Raw genomic sequence first — 16,781 nt, 5'->3', positions numbered from 1 at the left:
TGTCTAACGAAACATGTGTCTAAGCCATGTTTAAATTATTTTTCTGTAATAACACAGTAAAAATTTTGAAACCTTAAGATATAATTTACTATACTATGACTACATATCCAAGTATTAAGCAAAACAATAGTATAGTTATTTTATTCATTGTCTGCAACGATAATATTATAAAAGTTTTAATTGAGTTAGTATTGACGAACAAGATAATTAACATAGTTAAGTATTGACATTCTAATTTATGTCTACTATCTTCAATTATGTTGCTTATTTCCATCAACTTTAATTACGAATTCTGTTTCAGAATACGGAATAGGCTATCATGATTAAGCCTCGATAGAAGTGTGTATTTTATTCATTCTATTATTAGTCAGAAAATGTATGACATATTTTATTTACTTTGATGAAAACATTTCATAAGTCTGCTTTAAAAACATTATAAATTTATTGCAAATTATATAAAAGTAATTGAAGATAATATCTAATATATAAAATTCTCATGTCGCGGTGTTTGTAGTTAAACTCCTTTGAAACGGCTTGACCGATTCTCATGAAATTTTGAGTGCATATTGGGTAGGTCTGAGAATCAGACAACATCTATTTTTCATCCCCCTAAATGTTAAGGGTGGTCCACGCCATTTTTATTTTTTATTTTGTGACATTTTTTTTTTAATTTGTTTGATTATGAGTCAGCATTAAAAAATACATACAACGTTTGCTGGGTCAGCTAGTAATAATATATAATACTAGCTGACCCAGCAAACATGGTACTGCCGATATTAAAATCGCGATACAAAAGTAACTGTTGATCGTAGATGGGTGAAAATTTGAAGTTGTATGTATTATATATCAAACAGATTTAAAAAAAAATGTCAAAAAAAAAAATTGGCATGGACCACCCTTAACATTTGGGGGGATGAGAAATAGATGTTGTCCGATTCTCAGACCTACACAAAATGCACTCAAAATTTCATGAGAATCGGTCAAGCCGTTACGAAGGAGTTTAACTACAAACACCGCGACATGAAAATTTTATATATTAGATAATCTGTTCAAAGAGACCTGTAAATCATCAATTACGTCCCTAATTTACTTAGATTTAACAAAAATTTCTCTCTCTACTATATGGCACTAAAATGATAATATTATAACATAATAATATAAACCGTGAAAATTTCTCAATGTTCAGTTTGTAGTACCGTGAAGTAAAAAATACGAGAAAATTTAAATAAAACACATTTTGATTGATTCCACGTAGATAAAATATATTAAAATTATTATTTATTTATAAAATTTTGTTTTTACTAACTAACGTGGTTACAATACCAAATAATAATTAATATTAAGAAGAAGTATTCGTCAAGTGCATGAAAATCCTACTAATATTATTTATTTATTTATTTATTTAATGGATCACCAACATAAGAAATAGTAGTTACAGTTTTAATAATTACATTGCATTTACTTATAAAATTTAACTTTTCCTACAATTAAAGGTAATCACAGCATGCTTTGTGTTACAAAAATTATTAGTAAGGAGAAATCAAAAGAAAAAAATATATTAATTAAAATTAGTAAATTACGAGCTATTTATATTAATTACAAATCTGTGAATGCAGTATTCCAATCAATTTATTATATAAGACTATCTAGGTATTACATTCTGAGGCTGTAGATAGGTCACACTTAATAAGCTTTAATTTAAAGTTGTTAAGACTATCAAAATTAATGTCGATATTTGGACTTTTCTTTGTATAGTCATTATAGCGACGAGAAATGCGTACCACAGGTGAATCACGTCCTAGATTGGTTTTACAGAAACTTGGCTCAAACAAGTCACATAGATGTCGTGGTATTCTGGCAGGAAATTTAAATTTAAATTTAAGTAACTAGAGCTGGACAATCAATGCCGCCGTTTATTAACCTATGGAGAAATAACATGTCGAGATGAGATCGTCGCGAGGATAGCTGCTGTAATTGAAAGTGCTTCAGTTTGTCTGCATATGCCCTGACTGTATTTGGAGTCTTGAATCGGTACGATAGACTACCAATTAACTTTTTCTCTACCCTTTCCAGTCTATCTATATGCACCTTATAAGTCGGGTTCCAAGCTGTACTACAATACTCAAGCTTGCTCCTAACGTAACAGTTATATAATTTAATTACTGTAGCTGGTTTTTTGAAGCCCTTTGTACTTCTTAAAATAAAGCCCAGAGATCGATTTGCTTCAGACGAGATTTTATCAATATGATCCGAAAAACGTAGCTTGCTGTCTACTTGGATACCGAGGTCTCGAATACTTGGTACTTCATGTAGCTTTTGTCCGTCAATGAAGTATTCGGATTGCAAAGTGCATCGCTTTCTAACATACTTTATATGTTGACATTTTAAGGTGTTTAGAAACATTTTGTTCTTTGTGCACCAATCATGATTATAAATGTGAAAGTTTGTATGTCTGGCTTTGTTGGTACTTCTTTAACGCAAAATCTACTGAATGGATTTTGATGAATGATAGGCTATAATTTATAAGACTATAATGTGAATTATGCAAAATGAGAAAAAACGGTCAAACACTAAAAATAATTTATATGGCAAAACAACGTTTGCCGGGTCAGCTAGTATACTGATAAATGTAAGGCCCAACTTGATGAGCTAAGAAACTAAAAAAAAGACAGCTCAAATGGTTGTCAATATACTTTTTTTACAGAAATGATCACCGCCGCCCACATTCTCATTCAATACCAGAGGCATCACAGGCCGGCAAGGCCTTTACGAAAGGTGTACGCGCTTTTTACTTCCCAACAAATCTAGTTTCAAGTGTTTGATGTTCAAGTTGACATTCTCCTTGATTACAACGGAGTCCTTTTCACTGCATTTAAATAGATAGAAAGTTGGTATTTTATCAATTATCATTAGGTTAACACCTCTCTGGTCTTGTTACTTCTTAAGCGAAAAAAAATACAAAAAAGTGTTAGTTTACGAGTAAATTAGTAACATTGAAAGTGCTTAACTCACCTTACTGTCATTGCTGTGAAGTAGTAATTTAAAACCAGAGAGTAAATCCGATCTCGCGTTCACGTCAGCTAAAGCTAATTCTGCAGCTGGCATACAGGCTTGTCCCCCTTGCCAGCCCCCTTCACCCTCCATAGGAAAAATACCGCCTATATGTAAATCATCGTCACGTTTCGCTTCACAATGTTTACAACAGTAGCTGAACAATAACAACAGTAGAGCCCACCCGTGCCACTTATCCCGCCTCACTTGTAAACACTTGGCAACAAGGAATACTTGCACTAAAACACTCACTAACAACGCCTTAACTCTTAAATATTTCCTAGTTCGTAAAACTAAATTCACAGCCACTTTTAATTTCACTAGGGGATGTTTTGGAAAATTATAGTTTATGTTGTGCGAGAATGATTCATTATGAGAGATTATCACTCGCAGAGAGAATAGATATAACCTAATAAGCGTGAAATATATCGTGAGATGAGGTAGTAAGGACGGCCGGCGACGCTTAGATACCGCGGACGGCTCGCGACCTCCGGCGCCCAGGGTCATCGCTTGAGGTCTGGACATATCATTGTATGCTCTTGTCATTTTCCATTCTCAGTCCTGCAACAAAATAAAACTTTCATTAGTAAAGATGGTAATCAAATTTTGGTCATAATTTCTAAGATTTTGTACGGATTCTTACAGACTCAGTCATTATGTTAAAAGATTAATATTTGTTGTATTAAGAATTTTTGAGTTGTAGAGGACCACAAAAACATAATATCTACATCATTAAATATTGAGTTTTAAAGAGAAAATATTCTGTGCACGTTTACCAAAATTTTTCCCTGTATCTGAAATGATATGAAATATTTTTTAGGCTTTAAGACTAAGTAAAATATATTCAATTCTTAGTGAAATAATATGAGTGTTGATTTAAAAGATTCGTGTATAGGCATGGATGTCCACCAAAGCGAGAACTTATAATACGCAAGAATTTCTTTTTTATCATCTCAGATTCAACATTGGAGTAACATATTCCATCTGCGACTGCACAAGTTCAGTAAGGACGCGTGTAAGAAAGCCTAATTTTAGTTGTTCATGACTCGATATAATCGCTAATGAGTGTTAACTTGGCATCAAGGTATACCCCAAGAAATACCTCAAATTCATGTTCGCCTAGTGTAAATCTCGTTGTAATTTCGTTTTTATTTCTTGTAAAAGAGATGTTATTTATTTTAACCTATAAATAGTTTCTTACTTTCGCAATAGAAATTTAATCTCCTACAGTCTTGCTACGTAAGCAACACATCATTAAAATCAATAATATGGGAATACAATGGACAACACTGGCACAAGATAAATTAGATATATTAAAACCTAAGTGTTACTCTTCTTATAGCGTTAAGTTCCACAAATGATGTCTACTTTTCTTGTTATAAAATAGTTCTATTGTTAACGTTTTGCTGAGAAAACTAGATGATGTTCTCTTTGCCTTACATTATCGTTTAAAATTATGCACATTTTATTGACCAAGAGGTAAAGGGTCTCGTATCCCTGGGGTTACATTTATGACGTCATGCTTTCTCCTACTTTGGCTGTATCTTTTACATAAGAGGGGGGCAATCGGGCGTGATGGAAAATTGTGGGTAAGCTGCCCATAAACATCCGTAACACTAAGGGTTAATGTGGTAGATGAAGAGAGAGCACAAAACTTGATCGGCGATTATTCGAGCCGCTTTTCGTAGTATGTCAATAATTGAAAAAGCTAGTATTGGGGAGCGCCCGCCGAAAGGTGAGAACAATACTCCATGTGATGTCGAATTTGCGCCTTATATAGTTGCAGTGGCCTGTAGTGAAGAATTGTCTTATCTTACTGAGTACACCAAGCTACTAGAGGCCGATTTAAAAGGAATAAAAGGCATTTATTTTCTTAAAATTGATTCCTTTAGAATTCTTTTTGATGTCATTTCTTATACTACTAGATACTACTACCGCTTCGGAAACAAATGGCGCTCTGAGAGAGCATTCTTTTTTCTTGCGCTCTTTTCAATAAAAATATACAATATTGTACAGTCATTTCTATCGCTATAAAATAATCACAATCAAGTCCCAGGCTGTCCGACCATTTAGATATTCAGCAGTGGAGTAATAGGATTTACGACAGAGCCATTTTTTTTATAAAACATTTAAATTTATTTATAGATAATGCCTGAACAGTGGCTGGGACTTTATTGTAGAAGTGTATACATTTACCCTTAAAGCTATTATGTATCTTATGAAGCCTACTAGAATTAGTTACAAGCAATCCCTTATTTCTAGTGTTATAATATTAATTTAGTTTTAATATTTAGTAATTAATAATAATTTAGTTATTAATATTAGTATTTGGAGTTCTCTTCCATGTGACCACAGAACTGAATATCGCAAAGTATATATATGGACGCCGCGTCGAGTATTCCGATCAGACTGGATTATAGAACCAAGGCAGACTATAATTTAGCTGAAACACACAAACTTATGTCTTCCTGATGTTAAATTGGACTAAATTCTCCCCATTCGTAGACTTTTTTTTTGAAAATAAGGGACAAGACGAGCAGGGCGATCAGCTGATGGTAATTGATACGCCCTGCCCATAACAATGAAGTGCCGCTCAGGATTATTGAAAAACCCAAAATTCTGAGAAGGACTACAAACTGCGCTCATCACCTTAAGACACAAGATGTTAAGTCTCATTTGCCCAGTAATTTCACTAGCTACCGCGCCCTTCAGACCGAAACACAGTAATGCTTACACATTACTACTTCACGGCAGAGATAGGCGTCTTTGTGGTCCCTATAATCTAGCTGGAATCCGGTGCATAGGAGCCATCCACTGCAATAAGTAGTCTCTTGTGTATCTCAGACACAAGTTTGTCCCGTTTCTCGTCAGTACTATCCCGGTTGTATGTTATTGTATTTTCGTTCAAAGGGTCAAATATGTTATTAGCCAAGACATATGCTGTAATATATATCTATTTGCTAAATAAATCATCTGTTTGATGTCAGATTCAATCTATTCCCATATATTATAAAATTCTCGTTCATTGTGTTAAACTATGAACTCCTCCGAAACGGCTTGAACGATTCTCATGAAATTTTGAGTGCATATTGGGTAGGTCTGACAATCGGACAACATCTATTTTTCATCCCCCTAAATGTTAAGGGTGGTCAACGCCAATTTTTTTTAAATCTTTTTGACATTTTTTTTTAAATTTGTTTAATTATACATACAACTTCAAATTTTCACCCATCTACGATCAACAGTCACTTATGTATCGCGATTTTAATGTCGGCAGTACAACGTTTGCTGGGTCAGCTAGTTTCTTTATATATTTATTAATGTCAAGGAATGTGATATTATCAGCATATTTACAACAGTTATATATGTGCATGTTTAGACCAAAGTACTATATTATGGTAAGGAGCAAAGTAATTATTTGCCTATCGCTTGTATCCTTAGCAAGTTATCAATAAAAGTTGGAAGGCCTTTTTCTTCACATTTAACCTTTCACTAACTAATACAACAATAATTGTTGAATTTTTCTAATACTTCTGCCTAAGAACCTTATAGTTAAATGCTTAAAGAAACACTAAGTAAACAGTGATGTGCTACTTTTTGATGTGGTTTATCCTTTACCATTGGGTCCATGCTCGCACCAAGACCATTACAGTAAAGATCAGGCGTTCTGTTAAATGTGTTAGGGTTGTCAATCTGTATTTCATGTTCTAATTTTTTTATAGATTATTGAAGTTATACTTCTTTAGGCGCGTTATGAAAAAATTATAAGAGTGCAATTTTAAGATGCGCGCGCATCACTGTAATACAAAAGTAAGTTGGTTACTAAAATTTTCTGACGTTTGCGACATTCGTTATTTTATTTTTTTGGCTTCTTCGTCTATTATTAGGATAGGCAAAGGTTTCAAGCCGGATTCGTTATTAAATAATTAATTCACAAATAAAATTTGAAAAACAAAATTTTATGAACGATGCGAGACTCGAACCCACGACCTCCGGCGTTCCGTGCCGGTGCTCTAACCAACTGAGCTAACCTTTCGAGTAACGCCTCGTCATAAAATCTTGTTTGCTTTGTTCAACTCTTAATTTTATTTGTGTATTAATCCTAGAAGTGAGGGTTATCACTTTAAAAACATAACATACTGTTAATAATTAATTGTCAAAGCCATCGTTGTAAGATTCTTACAATATTGTTCTTTCTACAAAACAAGGATAGCACGAGGATTAAATAATTTTAAGGATTTTTGCTTTGTTAGGCCAAAGAAGTATAACTTCTTGCGTGCATACATAAGAACACACACACTTTTTTTTTAATAGCTATAGTGTTAATATTGAGGACCAGATAATGTCATAGTTTTCGTATAAATATTCAAATTTTAGTACTAGTACATATGACTGTATATATAGTGTTCAATTCAACTGCACTTTTACAGTTGTATTTTTATTCAAAGAGTGTAATGGAATGAATCCCGAGTCTTATTACAATGCAATATGTCTTGGATCCTTTTCTGATTGTGTTTGAGGTCATATTGTTACTGTTAAAGGCAGATCCTGCATCATCTAATCCGAAACTCAGGACTCTATAAAGAAATACCAACTTGAAAACCGCACTAGCCGCGTATTATGGTTATGGCTACGTATTTTTGAGAAAAGGTGTTATTGTCTGGGGAAACAGCAGAATCTAGCCCAGGATCTCTTTAAACTACAAAAAAGGGCATACGCATACTGGTCAATGTTAATTAGAGACTCATGTCTACCTCAGTTTAAAACTAACCCAACCCTACCCTGCTTATATCTTATTCTTATCTTAATATATAATATCTGGACGACCGAGCCTTGCTCGAATTTTTAAGAATGTACAAAACTTGAAAAAAAAAAATACTATAGGACATCTGGATTCGAACCAGGGTCTTCTGCTTTCCAGATCACCCAATGTCCCATCTGAGCTATTATAGTCTTGTGTATATAATATATATAAAACACGGATAAATTACATTTTTTAATATTGAAACCTAGCTAGGTCGAATTCTCGCCCCCGAAACTACCTGTATACTAAATTTTATTAAAATCGTTGGAGCCTTTTCCGAGATTTAGAATATATATATATATACATTGCTCATTTAAAGATATTAGATAGATAAATTACGGGACACGTTGTTTGTCCTCGATGGACTCCTAAACTAATGAACGAATTTTAATGGGGATTACTTCATGGAGTTCAGTTTGGTCCAACTTGAGAGATAGGATAGTTTTTATTTCGATTTGGAACCCACAATTATTTTTATTTTCAATATTTGTTAGTATGGACATATTTTCTATGAGAGAATTTAGTGACGCACGGTTTGACAGTTCCGCTGTGAAACAATTTCATTATAACAACAGGGAGCATATTATTGGCAAATTCCTATAAAACAGTATTTTTTATTATCTACAGAACAACGTCTGTCAGGTCAGCTAGTATAATATATATTCGAAATATGCAAATCTGTGAAAAGAAATTCACACAACTGACAATGAATCAATTTATACATGAATGAACTAATGAACTCGAGTCCTTAACTTTACCTTACCTTATGTATAAAAATAACTAATAATCTGCTAGACAGAATTCGAAGCACAGACAACGAAAATGAATTTAACAAAATATTGAAAAACTTTTTATTAGAAATGTGCAATTTAATGATTATCTTAACGACTCAAATAAAAATCATTAAATATATGGGTTTAATACGGTCTGCTGTTCAGACCAGATTACGACACCCAAACTGGGTTTCCATAATACTACCTTGTACAATCATTTATTGAAATTTAATTACGTAGTTTTCCAGTGATTTTTAATAACGCATCCATCTTAACTTAACATTCAAAATTGCTTTCTCGTTTCAGCCTATTTTTTAATATCGGATAAGAGCTAAAGTAAAATCGAAAAGCGTTTCATCATATTATTGACATAATATACTGCTATCAAATATTAATTTATTGATGACAAATAAAAAGATTCACTGAAAAGTATGAGTAATAATGTAGAACAAGTTTCGATGGAATAATGGGAAGTGGATAACAACATTTCAACTTGAGTTAAAACGATGAATATTAAAGACAGCAATGCCTTTGTTCGAATATTGTTGGATAGAGAAATCGTGGCCATTCATCGGAATATCTATCGTCAATAAGCTCCAGTTTCGTAATACCTTCGTATTCAAGATTTTCTAATCTTCAGCTCTAATGAAAGAAACTTTATTCTAAAAGTAATTTTACCTTAACATTTTACGATTGTAATAACAAAAGAATATTTTCGATAAGATCTCCTATGATGTTGCATAGTTAAGTTGTAATTTAATGAATAATAATATATAAAAATGTAAAAATAAATAAATTTACTGAGTTTTATCTTTTCAGATCAACGTTTCAGTTCCCCTGTAATGATCGACTTGTAGTGAGAGAATAAAACTTATTGAACTTTTCTTGCTTAGTAATTAAGTTGTATGACTGAATATCATTTTACTGAAGTGGCAGTGTTCGGGGTACATAGTTAGACGGACAGCTGATGATCGTTGGGACAGTAAAGTCCTCAAATAATGACCCCGTACCGGAAGACGTAGTGTTGGTGGCAGGAACCCAAGAGGATGTAAATACTACGTAATAAGAGGCGAGACTGCCTATGTAAAAATGGAAATTGAGTTAAGTATGAAACGTGCAGTCATTTGACATAAGTTTGATATAGTATTAATTACAATTTGCAATTGACCACGAAGTACTATTCGGCTAAGTTTGAAAGTGAACAGTTGCTTAAAACGTAGCGGGTTTCGGCTATCACCGTTTTTTACAAGATTTATAGCTGTCATCTGTCAATCTATCAAAGACTGCACGTTTCATACAATCGAGTGAATCGCTTTTTTCTAAGAGAATTTCGCTAGGCTGGCAGGAACGATCATCGTGGAGATCTTAGGGGATGCCTGGTCATTGCACTTAAGACTATAGAAGGTCGGTATCAATTTAAAGATTTTTTTTCAATCGTGTTGTAAAAATAATAATCCATGTTTAAAATCACATTTTTCCTAAGAACTTGGTAATTAGTTTTAAACAATGGCGAAAAGTACAAATATCAAAATGTAAATTTGCAAATGCGCTGTAGGGGTATGACTTGCATAGGAATGTCGATTTTATTAAGTTTATGTACAAATACTGTGAATTGAGACATAGTTAGAACGATATGTGGCTATTTGAGTAGTAAAGCCTTGAGGGAGACGAGACTATTTAAGAAGAGATGAATGAACGAACGAATCCATTATGTTTGGTTATAACTATCACTGTTTCATTAGATAGAACCGGTTACAGACACCTTTAAGGAGCGTTTATATCATGGGTGCAGGTAAAGTTAATAATATATACGGGATTTCGAGTTATTATATAGATAATTTAGCAGGCTGTCTATTAAACAGCATATAACCTTCTATAATTATAAATGGAGAGCGGTTTTTTTTTCGGTTATACCGCGAAAACTACTGAACCGATCGGAATAATACTAATAATAATAATTTATTCAAGTCTTATAATATATGGCAGAGAATGTTTTGTGCCCTACCCTCTGTTGTAGGATACCCTGAGTTGCAGAGGCTGGGTCCTTCCGATAGCTTATACATTATTGTACATAATTAGCAAACTCATTAAAAAGAGGTTTGTGAGTGTGTGTATGTGTGTGTGTGTTAGTTATTGATGCTTATGTTTTAATTTTAAAAATTCTCCTGTATCGTCGTATTTTAGTACTACTAGCCATTATTTTTAAGATTTTGTTTTTGATGATATTCATATTGCAACTTGTTTCGGAGAAGGTTTTAGTATATGATGTATTGGTAATTACTTATCTGGAACCTATATATTTTTTAAATTGAAAATGTCTATATATTTGCAATACTAATAATTCAGTCATTGAGATTTCATTACATAATATGACACTTCTTACAATGGGTGGGCACGGGGTACATACTTTATACGGTAAACAATGTTTGCTAGGTCACCACGTATATAAACACAACCTAGGGAAGTAGAAATATAGCTAAAAGAAATGTAATTAATCACCATCACCATTACAAGTCTATTCGAACTCTTTCAAGTCCGTATTAGCTACTAGCCGTCTTTTAGTTCATCTCTAGTGATTTTGATTTATGGTTACCGACTAAGGAAACTGTAGATTGTGTGATTTTAACAAAAAGGAAATGAATTAAGCTAAGGAAAATTTCTGGTAATATTCTTCACTTACTTTGTGAAATGTGGTTTTAACTTAGTGAAGTCTTTATAAGATAAGTGAATAAAAATTAAAGAAAAATGTCGTAGATAAATAAAGTAACAACTGAGTTATATGGGAATATAATATTTTGTGTGACTATTTTGCTTTTTCGCACGTACAATTTATTCATATATTAATTCGTAATTATAAATGTTTGAGACATAAGAAAAATTTGTAGTAGAATTTATTAAGATAATGTACTAAGTGCATTAGAAGAAAACTAGGTACGTAGTACTGCGATTGAGTTTAATTCCATATCCATCATATGTTGTTGTGGTATTATATCTTTGAGAATAGCTGTCATAATTACGATTTGGAAAGGAGAATGTAACCTTCGACAAACGAAAGTACTAACAAAATTCTTATCAAAGAAAATTATTCTAAGTACATAAACTGTATTCATATTGAAAGTCTTACAGAAAACTTAATCAAAAATGTTATTAAATAAGTTCAAGTTGATCAATTAAATACAATGCCTGATTAGTGCTTCACAAAGTAAATAGAATTTTGTATAAACAAGTACTTATTGCCGCTCTTTAAAACAACAATTTAAAACTTTCGTTTTGTTTCGACTTCCTAGAGCTTCTTATTCAATAATAAAAAATAAAAAATTGATTAATAGAAAACCTCAAAAGAGTTACAAGCAGGCGCACCAAACCACACTGTAAATAAATATAGTCAAAATGTGAGCATTGTGACAATATAATATGTGAATTAGTTTAAAACAATAAGTTTTTTTATAAAAAAAAAAACAGATATCGCCTGCACCAGCCATTGTTTTCATCGCCATAGACTAGGCAAGGAATCGTACAACCTCATGACATCGCCAATATCAATGACATTTAGCGAAATTATCTGAACAGTTTTTTTGTTTAAATAATTTTAATGTACGATACCGTATTTGTACTGTACCGTTTTATCCAAATGTTCTGAGTTTTGTTTAGTGTTAATTCCGCTAATATTCGTCTTTAAACAATTGGAAACTTTGTACGCCTCTACACCAGGCATCCTCAGGAGATATTGACTTACTAAACTCTCGCGCGAGTCTTGAGTGTCGTAAAAATCATCATCTCATCTCAAAATATTTGGATAATTATGGATTTCCGCAAAGTAACGCCTACTTCAATTAATTTTCTGTACCGTCGAAAGTGATAAAATTTCGTAAACCAACATTATTTATTGGTAAACTACCACGTACTATATTTTTGTCAGACTTAATAGGCAAAGGTACACCAAATATAAACTAAGAGTGTTATTTTCGTTTTTTCATAAAACCCCCATCACTTTGCGTGTATTTGGCAATCTATAATTTCTTGGAATGAGTGCCACCGATACTTTAATACATATTCTTTAGGCCACATACTTAAGGAAATGCCTATTACTCATGACCATAGCCTAGGTGTCTCACTGTCTCATCTTTTCATTATTTCTATTGTTTTTTTTGCTTTGTCTCCTTTGCTATTTAATTCAGTCATGTTATGATATTTATTTTTTTTCGACTTTAATTGGATATTTTTAGAATAATAATTATTAAATATTAAAATATTTTAATTTAGAAAAGTGTACTCGCTATTCCTCACATAAACACTTAAGATTCATGAGCTTAAATTGTTTAGTAGTTTGTTTCTTGTATATTTTGAACAATAAATAAAAAAAGTGAGTGTTCTTTGGAAAAAAATTGTAAATTCTCCTATTTTAACATGTCACGATAAAATAAATGAATTGTACGAGCCACTTTTTAAGGTATTGATCCACACACAATTCCCACGCAGCCCCAAGAGATCCATTTGTCAGTAGAAAACTGGTTCAAGGATAATTCAGCACCTCTACATTGAACGCTATCAAATAGTTCAACTGCACTGCATAAGTAAAGTATGAGTGATGACCTTTAGATATAATTGCTTATCTCGTATTTATCACTCACAATAAAATTATTGTAGTAACATAAGAAAACGGTTGTATTATTAGGATGCATGCATGCATACAATAAGAATATATTTGTGGCATTGTTTGTGTACAAGTATAATGTTCTGCCTGCCCATCATCATCATCTGGAAGATGTCCACTGCTGACAAAACGTACGCTGCCCTCATCCAACGTATTCCGGCGGCGATCATGACCAGATCGTCGGTTTATCTTGTGAGGGGCCTTCCAATGAAGCTTCGGGTACGTGGTCGCCATTCGAGGACTTTCATGCTCTACCAGCCACCTGTCCGTGCCCTGCCAACTGCTACTCCAGTTTCTCAAACATTTAGGCTATGCATATTTCTGATTCTTTGATTGATTGATATCGCAGGGAAACTCTGAGCGACCTGTCAGCGTTAAGTTTATTAGTTAATCCCATTTTGTGGCATTTTCTTGAGTAAACCCTGCACGGTGTATATTATCCCCTGTGGTGTCGTCTACATTGAAAGATACAGTGACCTTCTTTGTTTTGTTGTGAAAAGTAAATCGATCGAATCCAATGCCATTTACCTTTCACGTAAGGCTTGGGATTAATTCAGTTTCGTGAATCTGGTTTTGTAAATATAAGATGCAAGAATGTTTGTCCTTCGGGTGAATAGTTCCACAGTGACATGTTTCCCAGAAAATGTACATTACAAATGTGTTAGGAAATTTAAAAGAATTGTTAAAAAACGTTTGTGTGGGAAAGGTTATAATAGCATAAACGATTTTCTTAATAACACTACGGACTGGGATTAAAGCGAACACCCTCAGGCTCTTTAATTATTAATGTGTATTGAACGATAATACATTGTAATCCATATTTTATATAAAAAAAAAAAGCCCGCTGAGTATCTTGCGCCCATTCTTCTCAGGTCTGAGGCAGTCTCTTTTGAATGGGTGGTAGATTTTGACGTTCAATAAGTGATTATAAATCCTATTTTGAATAAAAATATTTCAATTTGAATTTGAATTTGAATTTGCATTTGAATTTAAATTTGAATTTGAATTTCAAAACAACAACAAAGATCAACGGTGAAATAATTGCTGATGAAAGCCTTTTTTTTTAAATAAATTAAACTGAGTGTGTTACAACATTTTTTAAACTGCGTTAATTACTTTTTCATGCACTTCTTTTCTTAGTTTAGAAAACCTTAATAAACGGTATTTGATCGTAAAATGAATATAGTATTTTTCATAAGCGACTAATTACTCAGAGCCAATATTTATACAGAACTAGGGCGATTCTTGACTTCCAAATTTTAAAAGACAAATTCTATTTATGTTTAAAACTTTGATAATTTCAATTACCATCAGCTGAACGACCTGCTCGTCTCCTCCCTTATTGTCATAAAAAAATAAATATATATATATATATATACATCTAAAGTTTTCCCGATTCCTGAATTCCCTCCTACAAATACGTTTTTAATAATAAACTTGATGAAGTTTTATAGCCCAACACGAAGGTAAGGCTATAGAAGTTATTTTTTTTATGATTTCATATTAGCCTTAATTATAAATTGCTATGACAAGGATGTTGGTTATAACTAGTTTATCAATACATCGATTATCGAATTAATGTAAAACAAAAATAAAGCTAAACGTAAGCGAGTGAACCCAATTCGAGAATTATTGTAATCATAAAATAAACTTATTTCATAATATAAATTAAAGGGAAACCTCGTGAATTGAAAATATGATTCATTATTATTGCCTATAGTTAACCCAAGGTTAAAACGACTATTGAGTGAATTTCACAGAAATAAAACACAGAAGACCTTGTTCTACTTTCATATTTATGATAGGAAGCTAATCATGTTGATACTTAACATTCATTTTCAAGGTGTGGTCACAAAGAGTATAATATTATTTCGTTAAAATATTTTTTATGGTATTAGAAGGCAATGGAACGTATGTTTCACCTGGTATTAAGTCATTAATGCCAACAAACTTTCTTGCAGCACTAGAGGAATCACAGGAGCGTTGCCAGCTTTTATACGGTGTATACCGCTTGTTTGAAGGTACTTATGGTTAAGTCGTATCGTACTGAAACACCGCGCAAAGAAGTTAATTCCATAAGTTAAGTTTGGTTGTACTTGGCAGAATTTTGGTTTAATGCATCATATTATATTGCTGTGCTATGTTATAAATGTTAAGCTTCTCGCTTGTAATAAATTTAAATTCAAGATTTGACAGTATTTTGAATAGTCCATGTCTTTCTCCCGAACCACTTTGATTTCGGGCGTTGTGTGTTCAACCGGGTGATTTTCACGAAGCTTCAATTGGCTGACCGATACACTGCCTGAGTTGTTCTATTATTGTTTGAGATAGATTGCGCAGAATCAATATCGGCACTATGAATGTCTACATCGTTTGCCAATAGATGGTGCTAGTACCAGAATGTATGTACTTAACAGGCGCCTTAAGTATTTTTTTAGATATTGTCACTATATTTAATACTGGTTATTAAATTAGACTGGAAACTAGCAATAATAAGCTGGAAGCTAGAATCTAGAATAGTTCTATTGTTATTGGTGTTTGGTATTGGTAAAGGGCTCCTGTTTTCGCAATTAGACCGCTTAATTGGGTCCATTTTGCGTGCAGTGTCGGCCAGTCATTCCAACCAGCCCAGCTCCTTTCAGAAGTTCAGAACACTCCTGGGGTGTTCGCAGACTTCCTGGAGCGACCTTGTAGTTACTAACACATTATATTACACATTCCAGGATTACGTAAGTGACCGTTTCATCTTCGGTTAGACAGCCGAACAACAGGTGTTTGTTCAGTGATGTGTGACCCGTTAGGGTGCGGACCATAATTCAGATGTCATGTCTGTTTAGGCTAATAAGTCGACGTGTCAGTTTGGGCGATAGTGCAGGAATCGCCTCTTTCGACTGTCTGCAGCCTGAGACATTTGTCCATCGGGTTCTATGTAGGTTGTTGGTGAGAGAGCGTATCCATGACCGCATTTGGCTGAAGGGTAGCGGCAGGACTGGCCCTGGGCCAGCCACTTGCGTTTCCGACCCCCGCCTTGCAAGTTCATCCACTGCATCGTTCCCCAACGAACCTCTGTGTCCTTTGATCCATTGCAGAGTTACCCAGTTGTTAGAGGCAGCTCGTTCTAAGGATCGGTGACACTCGTATATCAGCGCTGAGTTATAGGTGTTGCTCCCCAGCGCAGTCAGTACAGCCATACTATCAGATAGAATACGGATATAATATCCGTGTATTTTCCTTTTTAGTATCGCGTCTGCAGCTTCCTTGATGGCTATGCATTCGCATTGGAATATAGAGCTGTGTATGCCTAAGGGTATAGAGGTGTGTATATTCAGTTCCTGTGAGAAGATGCCAGCTCCAATTCCGGCTGCCATTTTGGAACCGTCTGTGTAGATTCTGAGTGAGTTCATTTACACCTGACTGGTCTGCTCCCACTTCGAACAGTTGAATACGGTAATTCTTTTGAAAGATGTGTGTTTTGGGTATTCTATCACAGGGTGCCTCA

The 16,781-nt window shown here is 33.6% G+C and overlaps 1 protein-coding gene across 1 annotated transcript in view; it reads right to left on the bottom strand.

The window, feature by feature from the left end:
* The window catches only part of LOC126965760 (gamma-aminobutyric acid type B receptor subunit 1), a 167,426-nt gene that overhangs the window by 67,361 nt on the left and 83,284 nt on the right, over positions 1 to 16,781 (bottom strand). Inside the window, exon 2 of the mRNA XM_050809525.1 lies at positions 3,013 to 3,612. Coding sequence (XP_050665482.1) covers positions 3,013 to 3,597 — 585 coding nt within the window. The 5' untranslated portion in view covers positions 3,598 to 3,612. The remainder of the gene's footprint in view (positions 1 to 3,012; positions 3,613 to 16,781) is intronic.

This window comes from Leptidea sinapis, chromosome 8 (assembly GCF_905404315.1).
Source record: "Leptidea sinapis chromosome 8, ilLepSina1.1, whole genome shotgun sequence".
Classification (NCBI taxonomy): domain Eukaryota; kingdom Metazoa; phylum Arthropoda; class Insecta; order Lepidoptera; family Pieridae; genus Leptidea; species Leptidea sinapis.
The sequence above is the reverse complement of the archived record's forward strand: the minus strand, read 5'-3'. Positions and strand labels throughout refer to the sequence as shown.